This window comes from Pteropus medius, unplaced genomic scaffold (assembly GCF_902729225.1).
Source record: "Pteropus medius unplaced genomic scaffold, Ma_sr-lr_union100, whole genome shotgun sequence".
Lineage (NCBI taxonomy): Eukaryota > Metazoa > Chordata > Mammalia > Chiroptera > Pteropodidae > Pteropus > Pteropus medius.
In genome coordinates, this window is record NW_024342467.1 from 5,364,585 (window position 1) to 5,387,315 (window position 22,731).

Consider the following 22,731-nt stretch of genomic DNA (forward strand, 5'->3'; position numbering starts at 1 on the left):
ATTAAAAATGAGTAAATTATAACCATTTTACCTAATATATATTTTTATATATACACATGATCATATATATATTAGTGGCTATAGAGTTAATCATTTTATAGGTAAAATTTTATTTTACCTATAATAATTTAATAAATAAGACTCTAAAGCCACCTCATTAAAATTTACTGTAAAAAGCTTATCATGTAATTGTTTTCTAAACTAACTTCCCTCTCAAAATTCATATTTGAACTGATTTAATGAAGATTAAAACATTCTATACACACAGACACATATAGGCACACACACAGTTACAGATGTATACACACAGGAAAATGACAATACTTTAATAATACATCGGGCCTTTAAAATATATTTTAAAAAATAACAAAATAGAAATAGAAAAATCTCAAAATATTAAAAGAAATATGCAAAAGTAATATGCTTAAATTGAAATTATAGTATTGTATTTGCCACCTCACATCTCATTTATAGCTAGTCATTTTAGGTTTTTCATCCATTTCCAACTTTCTTTAATCTTATCTTTGTTTCATTAATTTATTATTATTTTCGTTCATAAGTTTTACTATTGTTTTATAAAACATTTGAACTATAAGACAATTTATGACATTTTGCTTGGTTGATTTATGATTTATGTCTGTCCTCTTGAATGGCAAAAAAAAAAGAATAAAAGTCTATATAAATGAGTAATCACTGCAATAACTGTTTAGGTCAAATTTTATAAAGCAGAGGAAATAAAATATTCTCATTAGGTGTAGTGTAAACTAAAAGGGTGGACACAAGTTTTAAATCTTAGCTATTACTGTTTCTTAGAAAGAATGTGAAACTATACTCATGATGTTCTCAAGATGCAAACTCTTAAATAAATTTGGGGGAAAAAAAAGGCGGTTTGGGAAAATGGTAAAAACCTGCAATTACCTTCTGCCACTAGATGGAGCCCAGGCATTTATATGGCAAAATCTTCATTATGCTTACAATTGGCTATATTTGATTATTTAGAAACTGAAAAATGGGCAGTATAATCTGAAAGGGATGAGGGGAAATAGTTTTTTTTTTTTTTATACTACAGTGTTTTGGTAAAATACAAATTAATTAAAAATAAACGTTACTTCTTTTCTTTAGGGTCCTCCTTCTGTAATACAAATATTCCAGCACATAAAACACACAGACTCCTTTACTTTTGTGCTTGTCTCTCAACATTCTATCTATTTGTAAAGGCCTCTCTAGAATTAGCAATAATTCTCAAGATCATTCTGGAGCTGTTTTTTGTATTTTTTTCTGAATTAACTGATCATATGAAGCATCCATTCTTGATCTTGATCATACATATCTCTTACATGTGGCTACAATGATTTCATTTCACAAACTGGCCTTTTCCATTGTGAGAAATGATACAACTCTATGATCCTCCCATTGGATATCAACTTCGAAAATACAAATGGCCTACTTGAGACAAACAGATACCATTTGTTTGTTGTAGGATGCATCCTTAGGCCTTTGGGAAGTAGGGCAATCATAGAGGATGGGTTTCTATATTCAAAGGCATAGAGAGGAAGAAAAAAAAACAGACATTTGGTGCATCCTGACTTCAATAATTAAACGGGTCTGACTGTCAGGTATTATCATGGAAAAATTCAAAAACTATAATCCCAGGACCAACACAGAAAAGATTTTATAAACGCTTGGAAAGTTCGCAACTTTCCAGAGAATAGAATTTTGATATTTGTAGGCTTAATGTAAATTATTTCCATTGTTTTTGATAAATCCTGAAGGTTCACAATGAATAGTATTTACAATTTTGCTGAGGCAAAGATTTCAATATCATTATGTTACAAAGTGGCTGCACCAGCATGAGCCTCTTGGTTTAAGAGTTGGTCTAGTTAACTGTCTAGCATATGTGTGATAACTCAGTTCTGTTGTTCTCAACACATAATTTATGAAAGAAATGTTTTTTTTGACTTCTCTGACAAGATTCTTTTAAATCTCAATTTTAATTTTTTTTTTGTTTCATAATTACAATTAGCAGAAAGCTCAAAATGAATAGAGCTTAAGGCTACAGTTCAAAAAAGAATAAACTCGTGTTGGAGGAGACAGAATATTTCGGGATAGGGAGAATGTATCAGCTACCAAAAGTGTACTTGGACCTGGATACCGGAAAGAAAAGAAGCAAAAGTGGGAATGACCAGACTGAGCCTTAGGCATCTTTCTGGAGTTTCACTTATTTGCTCATATGCAAAAATCATTGGTTCAGCAACTACAATGTATCAGCCACTGGGTTAAGGAAAGCTAAATATCCATAAATGTAAGCTAGTAAGGAAACTCAGGAGTTTAATGAGAAAAAAAAATATTTGAAAAGAACCAATTATGGCATAGTGATATAGGAAATATATATTACAATGGGAGACTATTAGAAGGTTATCTACCTTTGTGAGGTATATAGGTTGGAAGTGAGAGGGGGGGAAGGAAAGAGTCCCTGAGAAAATTATGTGCTGATTTCTTCTTTTTATATTAAATTTATTGGGGTAACATTGGTTAATAATGCCATACATGATTTCTTAAGCTATTAAAAATTCAGGCAAATTAAGGAATGAAGATTTTGACTGAAGAGCAAGGAAAGGAGATACTTCCCACATGAGTAGCCTGTACTCAGGCAGAGTGAACTATGAAAAGTTTACTCCTTCAGAGAAGAAGGTACTAGGATAATTGAAAAAAATAAATCTGGTACTGGAGAAGCTAATAAAAAAGTATCTTACTATGCCTGATGCCCAGAAGCAGTCATTAAGGGTTTTCGGCAGGCAAAGGAAACTCATTATATTTTTACTTCAAATAGTCAATCAATATTCCTTTTAAAAGTAAGATTTAGACGCATCTTTTAAAGACTAAGTCAAATTGCATTCCTCTTCTGTTCAAAAATTTTCAATAATTTTCGTGTATTTTTTATAGTAGCCAACAAGACTACAGATTCTGTTCTTTGAAGCTTCTCCTATTCCTTCCCTCCCTCCTCATCAATCCTTTCCCTTGATCTTCTAGCTCTTCCATGAACACATTAATCATATTCCCATAGCAGGGCTTGGAACAATCCTTTCTCTCTACCTGGACACCTGCTCCCTAAAATAACAGTATGGCTCGCTCCTTTACTTCCTTCAGGCATTTGCTGAGAGTTCACAGGGAACACATACATCCATTGCAATCCTTCCTCCATCATGCCCCAACTCTTCCTCCACTTCCCTTGCTTCGTTACTTCTCATATCTGACTTTTAACCATGCAACATATGATGTATTTTATTAACTTATTACTATAGTCTTACTTTCTCTACTTACATAAGCTCCCTGAGGGCTTTGATTTTCCTTCGCATTGGTTTTGCTGTATCTTTAGAATCTAAGACAATTCCTGGCACATAGTTATGCCCATTAAGTATTTATTCAGTGAATTAAATCATTTCTGATGAAAATAATTTATTAAAAACTTCAGAAACCTAAGGAGAGAAATTATAAGGAACTCTAAAGTTTAATAGTGCAGAGGGAGAAAGCCTGCACGATTAAATTGGGAACCCCTAAAAGGCTTAAGAAGACTTTGTCTATTCTTGTGCAGCCTAGGGCCAGGTAAATGATTAACGTTTGCTTACGGGAAAATATTAGTTTGTAAAATGAAAATGACATAAACATAATTCAAGTGTTGTTTTCTTTTCCTCAGAGAAGAATAGCCTAGCAACTAACCGTTGCCATTTTTATACAGTTAGTATTTATTGACACTATAGTGCCCTCTTATTGATCACTATATTTTATATGTTCAGTTTATCATCAAATTTAATAATCTCAAATCAGTGAGATTATCCCCATTCCAGATGCTATTTGCTGGAGAAGCATAAGGGAGTTCTAGATCCCATAAACATCTTCTCCTTGTTGACTTTGGTAGAGAGCAGAGATGCTGCTCACTAATGTTAATGAAGTATCAGAGGACTGAAAATAAAAACCAGACACATATCTTGTGCTCAAATACCTTATGGACTGGTTGTGGGGAGAGTCACTAAATTGAATTGTAGGGCATCATTTATTTTTTAAATGTAGATTTATTTACAAAATGTTATAGTATGATTTCCTAAATATTTTTGAGGCGACTATTTTATAAACACCACACTCTACTGTAGTCATTAATAAGCTAGATTATTTCAAAGTATTATAAAACTAATATATTAATCTGCCAATCGACTACCAGTACTAAAAAAAAAAAATAGCATCCTAGGCTTATAGTTTAGTTATGCCTCATTAACCATTGGTATAAATTAACTTTATCTTTGTGGGAGGAGAAAAAAGTCCGGGTTTCAGAAAGACGCTTTCAGATATGTTGAATTTCAGCCCTAATAGTTGCCCTGACATACATCAAAAAAGAACTGAATACTTTGTAATACAATCTGTATGTACAAGAAAGAATATTTTTTTACATTCATTTATGTAGTAATTTCTGGATCTGAGTTACTAGAAAGTTTGAGTTTTTCTGATATTCAAATTTGGGCATTTGAACTATTTGAATTTCTATAGTAGCCTTTGTTTCTGTATACATCTACCAGCTACACACATTTTTTCTGGGACAAACACATGCCTACACATTTTATCTTTTTATAGAGACAATTAATAACGTGGATTTTAAAGTCAGATATTCTTGCGTGCAAGTCTAGGTTTGCTAGTAAAGTGACCTCAACAATACATTTAACCTTCCTCTAATCTTCACCTTCTTTACCTGCCAAATGAAGGTGTAGGAATCAGCTTACAAAATGGTCCCAATGATCTCTACTTTCTGGTATAAGCACTGTTTTATAAGATCCTTTCACAATGAATCAGGACTGACTTTGGGTGACCCGTAGAATATAGTGGAAGTGACTTCTCAAATAAGGTCATAAAAGGCATTACAGCTTTCCCCGAAGCCTCTTGGATTGCTCATCTGGGCGAGCCAGGGCCATGTTATAAAGAACCTTAAGCAACCAAGCAGAGATGTCTAAATGAGGAAGAACTGAGGTCACCACATCAACAGCCAGTACCAACTTGCTGGCTTTAGAAGTGGATGCCATAGTCTTAGTCAAGCCTTAGATGATTTCAGCTGCAGCCAGCGTATGACTGCAACTGCAAGGGAGACACCAAGTTACAACTTTCCAGATAAGCCTTTCAGGAATTCCTGATTGTTACTGTAAAGCCACTAAGTTGTTATGCAGCCATAACAACTACAGGAGGAGTAACATATCTTATTGAATTGTTATGAGGATAAAATGAGAAAATGTATATAAAGAGGTTAACATAGTGACTAGCACACAGTATGTGCTTAAAAATACCATGGTAGGTACTATTAAATTAGTGGGGGGGAGGCAGGGAAAAGGACAGAAAACCCTGTTTCAAGGCAGGCTGTGCTACCATATAGGCTTTTGAAACTTGTAGCCAAGACTAAGTGTTCACTAAAAAAACAGTCTCTTTGGCTGGGCTAGATTTTATTTCCCAGCCTCATTTTAGTTAAGAATGGTCATGTGACTAAGTCTGCCAGTGAAGTGAGAGCAGAGATTATATGTTCTGCTTCCACCATGGCCCCTAATCCCTCCAATAGACAATCTTCTACTCTCCTTCTACTCTTCCTTCAGAATGAAAAGAAGGGAGAAACCAAAACTTGGAAGAATACTGGGCTCCTAAAAGACCACATAAAAGGCTATGCACAAAACAGGAACCCTAACATTGGTATTTTTGCAAGCAAAAAATAAACCTCTATTGTGGTAAGCCACTGATACTTCCCTCCCGCTCAGACTCTCCTCTCTGTTACTGGCAGGCTACTCTGTGCCTGCTTTTGGTACATCGTAGGATCGTAATGATATATGAAGAACTGAATTGATATCAAATGTTGAAAGTCCCACTGAGACTAAGATCTGTCTCATCAGAAACTTTCATTAAATCAAAATAAAAGAGACTACATTTTCAGGCACTGGAGTCAATATACTTCACATGTACTTGTTCTATTCTAATGCATCCTCTCATTTTATCCTCTTTCTGATATTTTATCCCATTTTCCCCCTTCATTTGCCCACTTCAGCTACAGCTTCTTGCCCATCCTAATCTGCTATTCTGATTTTCCCATTTACCAGTTGCATGACCTTGGACAAATCACAATATAAAACAAGTCCTTTCTTGTATAAGTCAAAGAATAATTAATATAAAATGAGATAAAGTAAATGAACCAAGTAGCTCATAAGTGTGTCCAGTACTTAGTAGGAGCTTAATAAATAATAACTATTATTATTTAAAATAAAAATTATTTACCAATTGATATATTTATATTCATTACCAAAGTGAAAATATGTTTCATTTGGGGGGGGGATGCATAATTATATTTAAAACTGTATTTTCACATCCTGATTCTCTGGCAGATGTTACAGAGTAATATCAATATTTCAAACTATGAAATAAATTATATGATGCTTTCTGAGCATACCAAAGTTAAGTGGATCAATCCCCCTTATTTTTTTTTAACCTTGAAATATCTCTGGTGTAGAAACTTCATAAAGGAAGAGCTTATAGCCCAAACATATAACCACAAAATTGAACTCGATGCAATTTTACTATAATATCTTATACTAATGTGATGATACTTCTGACAAAATTTAACAAGCTTGCTGATATTTATTTCAGAGTACCACTTTGTAGCCTGAAATGGATACTCATCCCAGCAGGTGTCAAGACTCAACAACAACTCACTTTCAAAGTTAAATGCAAATTACACACTGAAATTCTATAGAGAAAACAACTCTACTCCTGCCCCTCACCCACTCCAAAAGACTTCTTGTACAATATTCTCTCATGAGCGTGCACTTAACTGATGCAATAAATAAATTGAGGTGGGGGAAAATCCCTCCATGGTGAAAGAAACATCAAAGTCTATTTCATAAATGAGAAATAAAATGTAACTTCCTTTCAACAAAACAAACACCTTGATGCTGATTCTCTACCACATCAACAAGGAATTTAAAGTTCATGTATTCCCTTTGAACTTAGTAGTAAGTTTCAATGTGCTTAGTATGTTGATGTTAAATGTGGCCCTGACAAGTGCTAATGTATACCCTTTGGGTTACTTGATACTCTCTATAGAGATACAGCACTGAATTAAAAGGAAAAAAGAAAAGAAGAAAAAAAGAAAAAGAAAGTTACTGCCAGAGGTTCAAACGTTTACTTGTAAAGAAAATGACTATAGAAAACTATTGATATTTAAAATGCTTGAGAAAATATTGATTATGCAAATGATTTAACAATAATCTAGACATCACAATCAATAGTTAAAAAGACGATGCAATAAATATCTGGGAAAAGTGGTTAAAATAATTGTAGTTTGGTACTTAATAGTCATTTTTATTTGCAGAGTTTTCAAATTCCAACAGTATTTATTTCTAAAATATCTCTTTCTCCAAGGCTCTCAACATATCAGCATTTATTATAAACTCAATATTTTAAATGTTTCATAAAATTTAATATAGACTACAAGTAAGCCCAGATAAGTGTGAAGGAAGCAAGTCATCAAGGGAAGGAATTTATTTCCTATAGCACAAAGGGGGTTCTTTAGAGCAGTAATGCTCCAAATGAAATTAAAGGAAGTTTTACAAGCACTTTTATTTTCTCATTTTTTTTTTTACATTTAAAGAACTATTAATAAATAAGTGACTTAAAAAAGTGGCCAAGGAAAAGGGGTAAATTGGAAAGAACTCACAAAGCAAATTTGAAATTCTAAACATTATCTTGAAATGATATATTGGAATGTAAAATTTCAAATCATTTTGAAGTTTCTGACTACAAAAAACAATTACCAAAAGTGTTACTTATGCCCTTTGATTAGTTTGACTACATATGTGCTAGCTTATATATTTACAATTACGATAATTTGCTTTTTAATAGTAATATCTTTTAGGTATTTTAGAAAAAAAAACTCTGCCACCTCATTGGATTCTTTTGTGATAGAGTGATTGAAAAGTAGGTGATTAGAAAATAACAATCTGTTGTAACTTCAACCTTGCCCTCCCCTGAGGCAGTGGATTATTCCTCCATCATAATATCTTTTAGTTAATACCCAAGGCTTCACACAACTTCAAAGCAGAGATATTAAAGGCTCACTTTCCACTACAAGCAGGTGTATTTTTATTAGCTTTCTCTTTCAAAATTGCTATGACTTCACTTGCGGATATCCCGCCAACAGCCATTATTGAAAGCCTTACTATAATTGCTAAGTTACATGCAACGTCTGAAGCACAAAACCAATGTCACTTGCAGCCCTCCAACAATTGACTGAAACCAAGTGTTACATCATTAAAGCTGAATTACAACACACCCATGGTGTGTTTTCCATGTGTGCTATTTTAAACAATAGTAGAGCAAAACCTGGCTATAAATTCACAGATCCCCAATTTGTTCAAATTCATGAACAATAAGAGCTGTCCGAGAGCCTTTTTTGGCTCCATTTTAGTCAGAAATGTCATGCACCAAAATTAAATGTCTGTTTGGATTTTATTGGAGATGGAAATGCTAGCTTTATGTTATAAATTTAAACAACCTGCCACAAAGGGAGACTCGCATTTGTATCGCTTGGGAAGGCATATTCATGTCTAATTGCTTAGGGTAACACAAATAAACTAATGTAAAGTGTTCAGTTTCTTAACTGGTTTTGTGTAGAATCAATCAGATGAAGTGATGATGGCATAGGTTTTCAGTGGATTCAGATTGGATTTCTTTTCTTTGATAGAGTTGGATGAGGATTCCAGACATTCAGTTATTGTTAATGATTGGGAAGTTTTCTGGAAATTTAAGAAAACTCAGTAAGACATTCATTAGTGCTGATAAAAAGAAATATTAGAGGTATACTCATGTTACTTTATTTTCTAATTAGATTCTATCCATTCCATTCTTTAGTGATTAAGTGGAAATATTTCTTCTGTCATAGTGGTACACAAAGTTATTATAATTAATTTTTAGAAAGGTCGACAACTTTTTTATTCGGCTTTAGTGATTTTTATGGTGCCTAGATTCCACCGGAAAATATTTAGTCACTACTCGCTTACTTGGATAGAAATTCATCACCTGGAATAGAAATCATGGTTAATGTGCCAGCATCTTTGTGCAGACAGGCCCTGAAAATATATACTAGGCAAGACCATTGCCAAATGACTTGTGTCTGGCCAGCACTACCTTTCAAATTTTCTCTGCATACCAGTTACTGTTAAGATTTATTACGGCATGTGTAGATAAATATATTTAAGCTTTCAAACCCACAACTTAGATAATACAGTAGCGATCTACGTTCTATATATTACTTGTCTTCGGTTGTGGTTTCAGTAGTCACTCATGATATTCAGATTTCTCACCAAAACCAAACAGTAGACTTCATGTTACTTTAAATGGTCACATTAAACCAAATGTAGAAATTTCATATATATATTTTACTAATTCATAGAGAAATTAGTTTATCTTTTAAATACATCTCTATCAGAGAAAATACATCATAATAAACAAAAGATTCGTGCCGAAATACAGAATAGAACTGGGGGCCTGCGAAAATATACAATAATCTTAAAGCTAAGTGCTATGCCAGGCTAAATTGATTATTCCTACACACTCAAATTTTTAAATCTTTACATTCCTGTGAAAAGTAAACTCCGTGCACACACAAACACACATACATACGTATCAAAAAAATTCTATGGGTCATCACTTCTACCACATTCAATTCACAAATTATGACAGCAAAAGAAATCCATCACATCCACCAAGTTTGCGGGGGGATAAAAACCAAAAGTATGCTCTCACCACAAATATATGTCCACCCAGCTCTTTCCTTTATTTAGAAAATCTCATTGCCAACTGAATCAAAGCAACCATACTATTTTAAGATTTATTTGTTTTCTTTAAATTTGGCGGACACTGTTCTTTCCTATAAAACCGGTTGACTCAATATGGAAAAAAATACCCACCATTAACTTTCATACACACTTGTTATTCTTCATCTTAAATCCCCAAATTAATCTTACTGATTCATGTGTAAGGATTGCTGTTGAATAAAAAATATTTTATGAAGTTATGTGTACTGAGTTAATGATTTGGGGGAAATTTAATTTCTATTTAAATGTGTGGCATTGACTATATTAATCACATTCTTTAGATTCTAGGATCTGGGCTGTTATACTCATCTTCAAGAATTTGTAATTTCGCTACTTTGTGAGTTTTGATACACAATGAGAAAGTTATAAACTAAACTATGTGTTATTTCCAATTTAGACATATCTAGTAAGTCCTAGTTTGTAGCCTTCATATAATTTAAAATACATTTATTAAGTCATTTCTTATAAGGCCCTATACATATTTCAGTAAATCAAGATGACTTAGATATTATTTACATTTAGACAATAATTTCTCCAAACCACATAAACAAAACCATTTTAACACCTGGTCCTTTAAAGTTCATGAACTTCAACATCTAAAAACATGTGCAGGATTGTCAAACATTCCAGTACCCTCCCTGGGGCACTCAAACATATGTAACCGTGTATATCACAATGTCATGTGCCATCGAGTTTCCTTGAAAGAAAGTTAACTGGGTCCTTTTATCAGAGCAACAAAATATCACATCTCTGAATCTGTGAGATAGAGACGAGGGCTTTGAGGAAGAAGTTTAGCTGCAACCACAGGCTTTCTAAAATTGTCAAGCATACTCACACTTTCTAAACTCAATAATGCAAGAAGTACATAAGAGAAAAACCTTTAGGTCAAAAATCATATTTCAACAATAGACGTATTTTATAATTACATAATGTATATTATCAATCATTGCAGGAGGAAAAAAAGGTGAAGAAGAGGGGGAGAGACAAAGAGAGGAGTGATTACTCATAAAACAAAGGTGTGCCCCTTAGTTTAGCCTAGCTAAAGGGGATATTTGATGATATTCACCCCATCTCTGCTTTGTCAGAGATCTTCAAAGCTAAGCAAAGGATTTTGGAGAAAGGGGCAGGTGGGAAGGCAGATGAAATCCACCCTTACCTGCAAGATATGCAGCATATCCCCAGAGAAGAGCTCTTTATAATTCTGCCAGGGGAAATGGAGGGGCCAACTGCAACCCACCTGCTCACTCTGTACAATCTTAAAGGTTGCTAGCAATACGCACACAAAATGCAGCAGCAGCGGCGGCGGCAGTACATTCAGGGGCGAAATCTCTTTAGCAGTCTTGTCCACCTGTCCCTGAGTGCAGCGACTGGCTGAGCCCTGCCAGCTGTTTTTTAAATTCGCCAGATTGCTAGCCTTTTTGACTGCGGGCAGATAAATTAAGGCACCTGGGATCCACCTTCCCAACTCTGAATAGCAAGAGGAAGCTACTCTCCTCTGGATTCTTAGCTCTAGCAATTAACTGAAGAAAGTGATTAAAAGCTCAGAGGCAGACACAACAGAGGATCTGGGGTTGTAATTAAGCAGTGTCTTAGGATGGCTAGAGGGAGAAAGTCATAAAAGTTTTTATCTCTGGTAGAGAAGACTGTTTTGTAAGTACTGTAGAAATACTTTCATGCATGTGAATGAAAATCGTATTTTTTTAACCATCTATACACATTTTAATATGTTGATTTAATCTTTTTTTTCTCCGAGTAACACTATTTTTTAATTTTTTGATTGAGGGAAAATTCACATTGCATAAAATCAATCATTTTAAAGTGGTCAAATCAGAGGCATTTAGTCCAATGTTATGCAAGCACCACCTCTATAAAGTTCCAAAACATTTTCATCACCCCAAAAGAAAAAGGTAAATTTTACACATTCAAATGATAGACAAATATAATCAGCTATCTTTATACTGCTTATCTATAACTTTATAAAAAAGGCTATATAGATTTAAATTAACTATAGATAAGAGCAATGTGATTGCATTTTAATCATTCAAATTATTGTTACGTAAAATATTTTGCCGCTGTATCTTTGTTTTTAGATTTGGTAGCTGTGAAGTTCTGACATTCTTAGATTTATCTAATTTAAAAGTTAACAGGTGCTGGAGATGTACTTTTAAAACTCTTCCCATGTTTACATATGTGCAGGTCTCCTCTTCACCCATTGCAGTTTCTACTCAGTGACCAGAAGACCTAGCACTTCTATGCATCCTAAAAATTAAACAACTTTCAAATAAATTTACTGTTTAGAGTGTAAATAAATGAACACGTGAAGGGATGAATGAAAGTTTATTTCAAAAGAGAGTAGATTTCATGATTACCTGCACTGAATCTTTCATTAAAAAATGTAGTGCATAGAACGAATTGTCACTTAATCACACTGCTTTTAAGTATATGTTAGATCTTCAATACAGACCAATGTTTGATATAGGAGGCTGAGTCCCAGCTGCTAAAGATAAAGAGTTGAAGAACTGGTAATGAGACCAAGTTATTATCTAATCTGTTCTTTTATGCATAAATTGGTTAGACTGCAGTTTTTAAAAAGTAAATGCTAACTGGTAGTTTACAAACCAAAATTGCTTCAATTAAAAATAATCGTTACATAGCTTACTTAGATTTAAATAAATTCAAATGAAGTAATATGAATTAGTGTTGCATTTATTTTGTTAGCATTTTTGTAGTTATAATAATAAAAGAAATCTATTGATTCCCATTGATCTTTAAATAGATGTTTCCCAAATTTATATCTCTAGCTTAGACAACTCGTATTATTTCCATAGTTATATTTTCACCCATAGATATAGAGTAGGCAATTAGTTAAGTCTGACATTCCATGGAGAAATCAGAAAAGGGTATGTAACATTTTATATCACTAACATATATAAGGCTTTTAAATACATGCGACTGGGTAAATTGCCTTGGGTTGAGGGTAGATAACACAGAGTGAACCCCATCCAAGGCACTATGAGAAGTGAGATTCAGAAGGAAAGTTGGTTCTAGCAACTGGAAAGAAGTGACTAGGAAAGTAGGAATAAAACTCACAGAGTGCATTCCTGTGGAAACCAGAGGAACAAGGAAGGAGGAGGAAAAGGTCAAGGTTGTTGCTCCAACATTAAATAGAAGGGAAATTTAAATCTTTCAAATCCTTTTCTACCTAAGGAAAGCTTACTCTTCTTTATAATCCAGTGTTAATGCCTTCACTGATGAACTCCCCCCATTGCCCCTATCATCCCTCACCCCCACCATTTGTCAGACCAGGCTTTATGTCAACCTTATTATGTCATTTTCTCCAAGGTTCTAGGCAGTTTTATCAATAAAAGTGCTCAGAATGAGAATATCTCGAGGTCAAGAGATTTGGGCTTGCTATGTGATCAGACTTTTAAAATATAGCTTATTCATGTATGTATTTAGAAATTGTCATATGTGTTAATATTCTGATCAACATAGTTATTGTTTTTATTCTTTATGTGAGAGTATAGTGCAGTAGCAAAAATAAAGATAGAAGTTTGAATTGTACCTTTATAACTCACAATTATATGACCTTTGATGAGTTAACTCTCTGGACCTCTATTTCCTCATCTGAAAAACGTGGATAATAATATATACTAAAAGGTGCTGTGAGGAGTAAATGACAATGCATTATATCCTAAGGACACTCCTTACTATTATATATTAATGTGATAGTGTATCTCACAATTATCTATTGTAAAATAATCAATTCTATTTATTAATAACTATGTATCTTTTATGATAGAATATATCAATGCCTTTTTTTTCTCTTAATAAATTTAATAGAAAAGTATCTTTCTGTCAGTGGGGCTTGAAGACCCTACTTGTTTATTCACCCTTATTCCATCTTAAATTAAGGTTTAAATATAAAATTATAGTAACTATAGACTATAGTGTATGAAATATTTAACTTATTTTCTATCCTTACACCTTACATATTGTGAAATGTAAGGCAGATAGCTCCAAATCTTTGGTTTAGAAGATTTTTGAATGAAAGAAGTCAGGAAAAGAGATAAAAGAATCTTTAGTAGGTCCAGGTTTACTTTTGGGAATTTACGAATCTTAGTCTTTCAGGACATTGTACCATCAAGGAAGAAATATAATTCAAAGGATCAAATTACAAAAGTAACACAAAAAGTTCTGAGTCATATGTGTAATTCCTTACCAACCTCCTTGCTTTCACCTCTCTGCTGTTTTATTTTTATCTGTATATGGTTGAAAATGACTTGAGCTTCATAGTTTCTGCTTTCATTTTGCTGTAGTATTAACCACAAAACTTTTGTAAAATTTGTATTTGATATTGGTGTTCACCTTTCAAAAATGATTCTGAATCATGAATTTATTTTTTACTTAGAACTAACATAGTGAACAAAATTTGTCCTTCCGGTAACATGTCTTAAACGCAGTTTAAAATTTGAAATTTGTACTCACGCAAGCGCACATAGGAAACAAGATTGAGGATATAATAATTTTCCTTTCACTACTCATAAAATTCACTGGAAGATACTGGCCATCATTGTCTTCTTAAAATTTTGGGAATTTAAAAAAAGAAGCAACTGGGCAGTCAACTTGGCTGATACAAATAAAAAGATACAATTCCAAGCTTAAGAGTAAATCAAGATTTTTCTTGATTACCTATTTAGAAAATAATACATATTTTCGGTCACTGATATAGCTAAAGAACCTATAGCAGTATATGACACATAACAGTTACTTAATATTTTTTTAAATAAATAAATGCATAAATATATACAATTACAAATACTTAAGCCCTAATTCCCTTGAGAAATTTGGGCTTCTATCCACAAAGCTAAACCAACACTTACTGAGTTGTGAACATAGTTAATTTTGCAAAGGACAAATGGTTTCAGATTTTGAAGTAATGTGCATAATGAAAATGCCTTACAACTTGAGATCAAAAATATGAATGCATGTTTCTTTGCTTTTGAGAGAATACTTTTGCATTAGCAATACAGTAGGACCACCTGAATTGCATGATGATTTTCCACTGGTTAAATAAATCTCTAAACTTAAAGCAACTCTCGATATTTTATCTGAATTAAATAGTTACCCTACTCTTTTGTATTTATTAATTTATCTCTCTGGTAAGATTGTCGTTTTCTTGAGATGCAAAAGAGATAAATTCTCCTAAATCTCAGTTTTCTGATTCTACGTTTCTATCAGAGTGACAATCCTAGTTGCTGTCACATTTTACCATGACTACTGCAATAAATCCCTAATATGTTTTGTCTTTCATTTATTCCCCACTGATTCTTTCTTTACAAAACCATTTCAGTGATTATATTAAAATGAGAATTTAATCAAATGGCCTCTATGCTTAAAACTCTTTAATGCATCAATTGTAATGACCTGAAGACATAGTCCCAAACTCGTGCGCTATCTATACATCTTTTTCTGCTGTTGCCTTTGTTTGTTTTTAATATTATCCTTTGTGCTCTTCCACTCTCACTTAACACTATAGCCAAAATAACTATTGTCAATTTTGCAACAGGCAGGAATTTTTTACATACTGGCATTGACCCAAGCTGCTTGGTCTGCTTGAAATGCACTTTTTCACAATCCTTCTGTTGGTAAACTTCCATTCATGCTCAAGACACACACACATTACAACCTCAGGGAGTCTTAGCACACACCATAGCTGGATTATTTATATTTTTCTTCTATGTTCTCTCAGGGTATACTTACTGGAATTACAAGTTTCTTTGTTCATCTCCTTCCAATTCGTAAACACTGGGATAATGTCTCTCTTGCCTTTTCCCAAAGTTATCTGTCTCAGTACTTGGTACTGATGATGTTGTTATTGTTGTTTTCATTATCATCAACAGCAATTGTTAAATATTTACTATGTAGCATAAATTATCCTAAGCACTTTACATACAGTATTTCATTTAATTAACCCCAGAGAGCTTGCAAATGTACTTTCCTATATTCACAGAGCTGGAAGATATCAAAGTCAGGACCCAAACCGTAGTTTGTATAAGTCCAGAGTCCTGTTCCCAGTCACTGTTACCAATTCCATTACAAAGTTGCTACTTTTAAATATGTGCTGAGTATGTGAGTGATTGACGGGCTCATTAAATCCAAGTAAGGTGAATGACACATAAATGTTTTAATAATAAAATGTTAATTCTTATTAAAAGTGCTAATTATTGTTCAATATATTAAAACATTTTTCTTATAAATCAAAGAGTGGGTCATTTAAATAGATTTTGTTGTTAATAGAAAGAAAAATATTGATTTTTGATAGAAGTAGTAAAAAAAGGTGTGTTAAATTCAGGTAAATTTTAAAACCCATTTGATAGTATTCTTTGCCATATAAAAACTCTACATTTAAAACTAGAAACAGGCATCTCAAACTTCATATACTGTATATTAGCTTTCAATCAGCAATGTAAACAATGTAATATAAGCATTACATGGACTCTACATTAAGATAAACCAAACCACTTTTGCCAAGACAGATGTAATCACTCAAATTCCATTGGGAAAGAGGTAACAGCATTATTTGGTCTAGGTCTCAAGTACTTTATTTAGTAAATAACTTAGGCTTTGTATAATCATTCTTTCATAACACCTATTTCCAACATTTAAACATTACAAAGTATTTCAAGTGTTCTGGGCTTAGAATTCAATGGTAAAATATGACATTTGTTAATCTTCCTTCATCAGGGAGTTTTTATTTGACAGTTATAGGGATAATTTACTTTAACTATTCTTTCTTGCATAATTCCTAAATGGTGAGAGGAATATTGCATTATAGCCTTTCCTTATATTTCAAGCCTTCTAATTTTTTAAAATCACAGATCTAAAAGTAAAACATAATACACTTAAAAACATTATATTCACAAAAATTTAACAATTTAATTTTAGCTAAAATCCTAATTTTTTCAAAAAAGTTATTTAGGTGTTAAAGTCTGAAAAAACAGTTGATCCTATATAACTTACGGCTTTGGAAAATAATTATTTTAGTGGTGACTGTACTCAAACAACAAAGTCATCTGAACTGACCTGCACATTGTCATATGTTTTTTAAATTAGATCCACTTGTTTAAATTAAAAATGAATTTAAGTAACTATTTTATATATCAAAATTTACATGCTTTTATATATTATATTTATTTTTTATACATTCATGGAAAAATACTTTTGAATGCCAATCTAGGTCCTTTTAAAAAATAGGCAGCACATTCACACAAATCAAATGAAAAGATTCTGTGAAAAGTTCCCATCCATTTGTCCTCTTTCCATACTATTCCTCTCCCCAGAGGATTCCAGTGTTACTGTGTGTGTGCGAGTGAGGATGTGTATGTGTACTTCCTGGCAAATTTTATGCACATACAACCATATGTATATAGAAATACTAAAAGACCTAGATCTATGCCGTGGCTCCTCACTAACCATGTAACTCTGGACAAGTCACTTAATCTCCTAAACGTAGGGCACATCTGTAAGTGCCGAAAAGGATGATTAGGTTTCTCCCATTCTAAAAGTGCTGAAATAATGAAAGCTGACAACAGCAGTTTATCCCTCCATTTATTTTCATCTCAAAAGTTTAAGCATCCTTCTTTAATCTGTAATAGGAAATCTAGTCATTCTCTTCTATGGCATAAAGTTGCAGAGACTCACGTGCTATCTGTAACTTCTATTTCCCTTTCCTGCTTGATATCTATGACCTGAAAGAATCCAAACCCTGCCTAGAAGACCACTCATAGACTCAAAATTGTTTCTTGGCTCCAACTCATTGATGTCCTGAGGGAATGCAGAGTCAGGGTGGCCAGATCTTTGAATTATTCAAAAGAAATCATTAATCTAGACTCTTAAAGTCTCCTGATTTAACAATGTTGGTAACCTATCAAATTTTAAATTAAAAACAAATAGCTCTGTGCAGGTCAAACAAAGTACAGCTAAAGGTTGGATTTAGCTTATAAACCCTGAGTTTGTTTCATTCAGTATAGACCCTACTGACTGGCAGGAACCTAAGTAAAACAAAGTCTGTTATTCTCCCACCTTTAAACAAAAGGGAGATTATCATTGGGATGTTAGACCTATCTTTATGTCAAAAGTAATGCCTTATAAACTTTCCTGCCTTTACTCTTACAAAATAAATTTCACTCATAGTTCTTGCTCTCAAAGATATTTTCCTGTTAACTATTACTCTTTGTGAGTTTTGTTAATCCAGAATACCTTTAATGTTCCTCATAATGTTTTCATAATTAATATTTTAATATTATAAATATTAATCTATTATATTATACATATTCTATTATATAATAATATGTAACATAATGTTTTATAAAAGTATTTTATCAGAAGTGGGAGTAAATAAAAGCCTGCTTTACCTATATGTAATCCAAAGAGAATAGTTTAGCATTTCAAGTCTAATTTTTCTCCAAAGGCCTACATGCCAATGACCCAACTCCACCCAATGGATACTTGAACTCATTCATCTATACCCTCTCTCTCAAAAGAATCTCCTACCAACATACACCTATATGCTACTAAGGTTAAACACATGCTACTTAGAATGATGATGGCCAGAAACAAGCAAGTAAAATTGCACTAAATGATGGATAAAATACCGTTGTCAGAATAAAAGAATCGAGGATTATCTGACAAAAGCTTGTATGAAAAGAATAACAAGATTTTCAAGCTTCTAAATAAAAATAAATACCCAGAAATACATTCTATGGTTTTTTGAAAACAGATATTCTCAAATATGTGTTATTTTATTATAGTTTTGGCTAGGTTTCCTTCTAGTTGCTCCTTTGTAACACTTATGTATTTATATAGTCAGAGAATCTACTTTTCTAGGGCCATTATTTCTGGACTTAAACAAGAGTAAATTATCTCCCTGCTTTTAACTTGAAGATTTTCCTTAAATGGAATAAGCCTGAATGAAAATTACCATTGTAGGTTACAATAAGTCCACTAATTTAGTTGTGGTAGGGTTTGATTTAAAGTAAATGGAAATGTCATATAAAATTATCCATAGCCTTCAGCAATCACTTGAAGAATATTTAACAAACAGAAAAATATTTTTTGTACTGTGATTTCCACACAGTATCACTAACAAAAATGGAAGAACATTAAAATATCTCTAAATTATCTGCTTAATGTGTTTTGATTAAACATTTCCACATGTTTACTGTAAACCACTAATATGTCTCACATTGAGATTTTTTCTGTGAGGGACACCTCAGTGATTTATAATTAGCACTTTATGAGAACAAAGTGGAAGGAATATATGCCTCTGGAAGCCTTTACTCTGGACACATTGACAATAACTTAATCTTGCTGAATGTTGATAACATTCTCTAGGCAGAGCTATTACCATTTTTTTGCACAGGGATTCTCAGAGAGCCTTCTTAAAGACTTGCTTTACATCAAAGGTACTGGCTTCAGTATTCCAATCTCCAATGTCCTCCCAATTACAGATTTGTTCCAGGCTCCACTTTAATGATGACTACATTTCTACTGGCCTGGAACCCCTCTAAGCTCCATCCTTACCACTAAGAAAACTTGTCTGGAAAATGGATTTATAGCAAGCAAATTGTTTTTGTTTTTGTTTTCATTTATTTTGATTATTCATTCACTTGGAGTGACTTTGAAAAGGTCATAGTGGTGATTATTTGTAGGTGCAGTTAAATTCTCTCAAAGCACAATTAGAATCATAATTGTCTCGGTCCTATGTTTTATGTTCCCATGTACCATATACTGAAAAATCTAATAGATTCAACTCTTCATTTCTCAAAAATTCATCAGAATCTCATTCTTCTTAGTGAGTTAATTATATGAATGTAAACCAATGGCAACAATTAAATCTGTTTTATTTTAATCACATGGCCAGTATAAAATCTTAAACATTGACGTAACTTTAGAAATCTATTTCATTCCCCTGACTTTACAGATGGTGCAACTGAGAACTAAGTGACTTTCCTCACATTGTTAATTCATAACAGCATATGTCTGGAATCTGAGTCCATTTTTTTTCTACAACTCATCACAAGTAATTTAAAATCTTGTACAAAGCTAGGCCAAACCAGGGTCAGACACTGTCATAAACAAAATTTAAGAGAGATATTATCTTCTTGTGATGTACACTAGATCAAAATCCATAGAAGGATTGAATTTTGGTATAAATAATATAAAAGATGACATAAGATATGTGGAAAAATCCATATTAGCTTATATTCTGTATCAGCCAATTCCCTGGATCCATTATGTAAGCATATAAAGAAGATGATGCCACTTAAACAGCAAACTTAGGAGAGGCAAGTTAGGGTGTCAGGCAGTAATTCTCTACCTGCTAGATGCTCTTCTCTGAGGTTGCATACCCAAATGGTTATTAGTGAGTTTGCCATCTCATCTGATAGCTACGAGGACATCTCATATTTGTGAGTCCGAGAGAGTAGATCTCCATTTTCTCCCTGGAGAGAATGTTTCAGCTGTCAAAGTTTTAATACCAAACGGCCGATTTTGCTCTTGGATCTGAACATTTGTTTAGGAAAAGCTGGCATACGGGATGTTTCATCTCAGAGAAAAAGAATGAATAAATTAGCTAACTTTTCCTTTCTGTAACAATTTGATCACAGAAACGTAACTTCCAGGATGTTGTTAAAAGCTGCATATAGCTTTTTTTTTTTTGGTTTGTTTTACTCAATAAAAGGAAGTTTGGCTCACCAATGACATGCAGAACATATGGAGGATATTGAGAAAGATAAATGAGGCATGATTTTTGAAAGATGGTAATTAAAAAGTTGTTCAGCCTTGTTTCTTTTTGTTCTTCTTGTTGTTACTATGCTACTTTACCCAGGAAACTATTAGGCAAAATATATCATAACACATTGTGACATGCATGAGATATTAAGTATTCTAAGTAACTGAATTTCTTAGCTTACTTAAAGTTATTCTATGATTATAATAAAATTGTACTATATTTTAGGTACAAATGATAAGAGTTATTTATTCACTTAGTTTTATTATTAAACTTCAATCTAGAAACTAGACTAATTAGTGAGCAAATGTCTGCACACATATAAAGAGCTCTCATAAAAATGCAAATTTAAACTTTTCTCTGTCACCTTTAAATATGGAGACACTGCCAGAGAAACAGACACAAAGTACCTCTTCACCATTATATAAGTAGAAACTGCAGTTCTTTAAGGGGAAATAACAGTTGCTTAAAATTTCATTTTATCAAAGAAGTAAGATAGTTCCGGAAAGTAAAATTATGTATTTAATGGGGAAGCTCTGGAGGGAAAAAATTTGATAGCATTTCTTGATGGCACAAGTGGAAGTTTTAGTGATAAAAATGTACACTTGAAATTGTCTCTGCTTTTTAGCCATCAGGAGAAACAAAAACAGGATTTTAAGAAACATATAATGGAAAGAAAATGCCATGTGCTTGAAAGTGCCAGGTGATAATTTGGGTCCCTGGGTTGTTACTGTGCTTTTGAATTTAACTTTAGGAAAATCATGTCATTTCCAGGCTATAATAGCTAATGTGTTTTAGTTGGACTTATAAACACAAAAAGAGTTTATAGCATCTTATCAAACAACCATTAATTAAAGATTAATAAACAGCTAGATGTAAAAATAAAAAATTTTGTTGTAATTTTTTATTCAATATCTGAATACATAGCTAGAGAGAAAGAGAATTGGCTAATGTATTACATAGTATTCACATTATTTTCAGAAGATGGGTTCTGATTTCCATTAACCTTGACTATTTTTACTTGTCAAGCAATTAATATGACAGAAGAAATAACAGATGCTCTTTTACCATTAACCTTTGGAGGGGAGACCCCCATTTCCAGTATTTATAACCATTTGACACAATCTTTTAAAGGAATGGAAAGATCCTCCAATCAGAGATCTCCAATTTGCTCATTGTAAATAAAATAAATATATAATCCAAATTTAACCTCACTTTCAAAGGCATGTAAGATGGTCTCCCAACTTGTTTTGCCTATTTTTAAAATTTTACGATGGTAAATAAACCCTGGAAAATTCCTTCTTAGATTTTACCACCTGAAACTGCAGCTGTTGGCTGCCACTATCAAAGCCTTACAACTCCAAACTCACGTGCAAACCTCATCAAGGGCAGACATTTCTAATTGATTCCAGAAGTATTTCTTTTGCTGAGATCAGGGGGCAAAGGAAGAATAATGAGCAGCTTTTTAGAGAGAATTGGGGGTTAGGGTGTTGAGGAAAGGGGGAGGGGAGCTTTTAAAATCTCGGGCTTGGCCAGAAATGCATAGCAATTTTACGGTCAATTGGCTAGAGCATCTGGAACCAGGCATTCTGGCCTCGTAGTTGATGGTAGTGAAACCAGCTTACAGGCAACAGCAAGCCCATAATGAGTCCCTGTCATGTACTAGTGGAAACCACGCTGACATTCTGCCAAATATCCCTGCACCTTTTTCTCAGGGTCAGGATTCCCCTCAGAGCCCTCCTCTAATATATGAAATCCCGTCCACCCATGGATCCTAACCTATTTTAGCTATTGTTAAAGGCAACACAAAAAGAAAGACAAAAATTAAAACTCGTATGTGTTTAATTCTATGCGTGCCGACAAGGCTTTATATCACGAGGCCATGTTTGCTTTCATTTGGGGGATATATTTCAAACGCAGCGGGCCATCTTGTTAGTGCATGGAGAGTGTCGGATGCTCAGGTCATAAATCATAGCACAGCGCATGGCACACAGGCTAGAGGAGGCAAAATGTGAGGCTCTTTGTTATTTCAAATGCAGGACAGGTGAT

The 22,731-nt window shown here is 33.2% G+C and overlaps 1 protein-coding gene across 3 annotated transcripts in view; it reads right to left on the minus strand.

Moving 5' to 3' along the window:
• AGMO (alkylglycerol monooxygenase) overlaps positions 1-22,731 on the minus strand; it is a 287,513-nt gene that overhangs the window by 90,927 nt on the left and 173,855 nt on the right. The window contains exon 13 of one of the 3 annotated variants that reach the window (XM_039862433.1): positions 441-8,810. The exons of the other annotated variants lie outside the window; for them this stretch is intronic. Coding sequence (XP_039718367.1) covers positions 8,691-8,810 — 120 coding nt within the window. The 3' untranslated portion in view covers positions 441-8,690. Of the gene's footprint in view, positions 1-440; positions 8,811-22,731 lie in introns of those variants that run through there. 3 annotated transcript variants of the gene reach the window in all.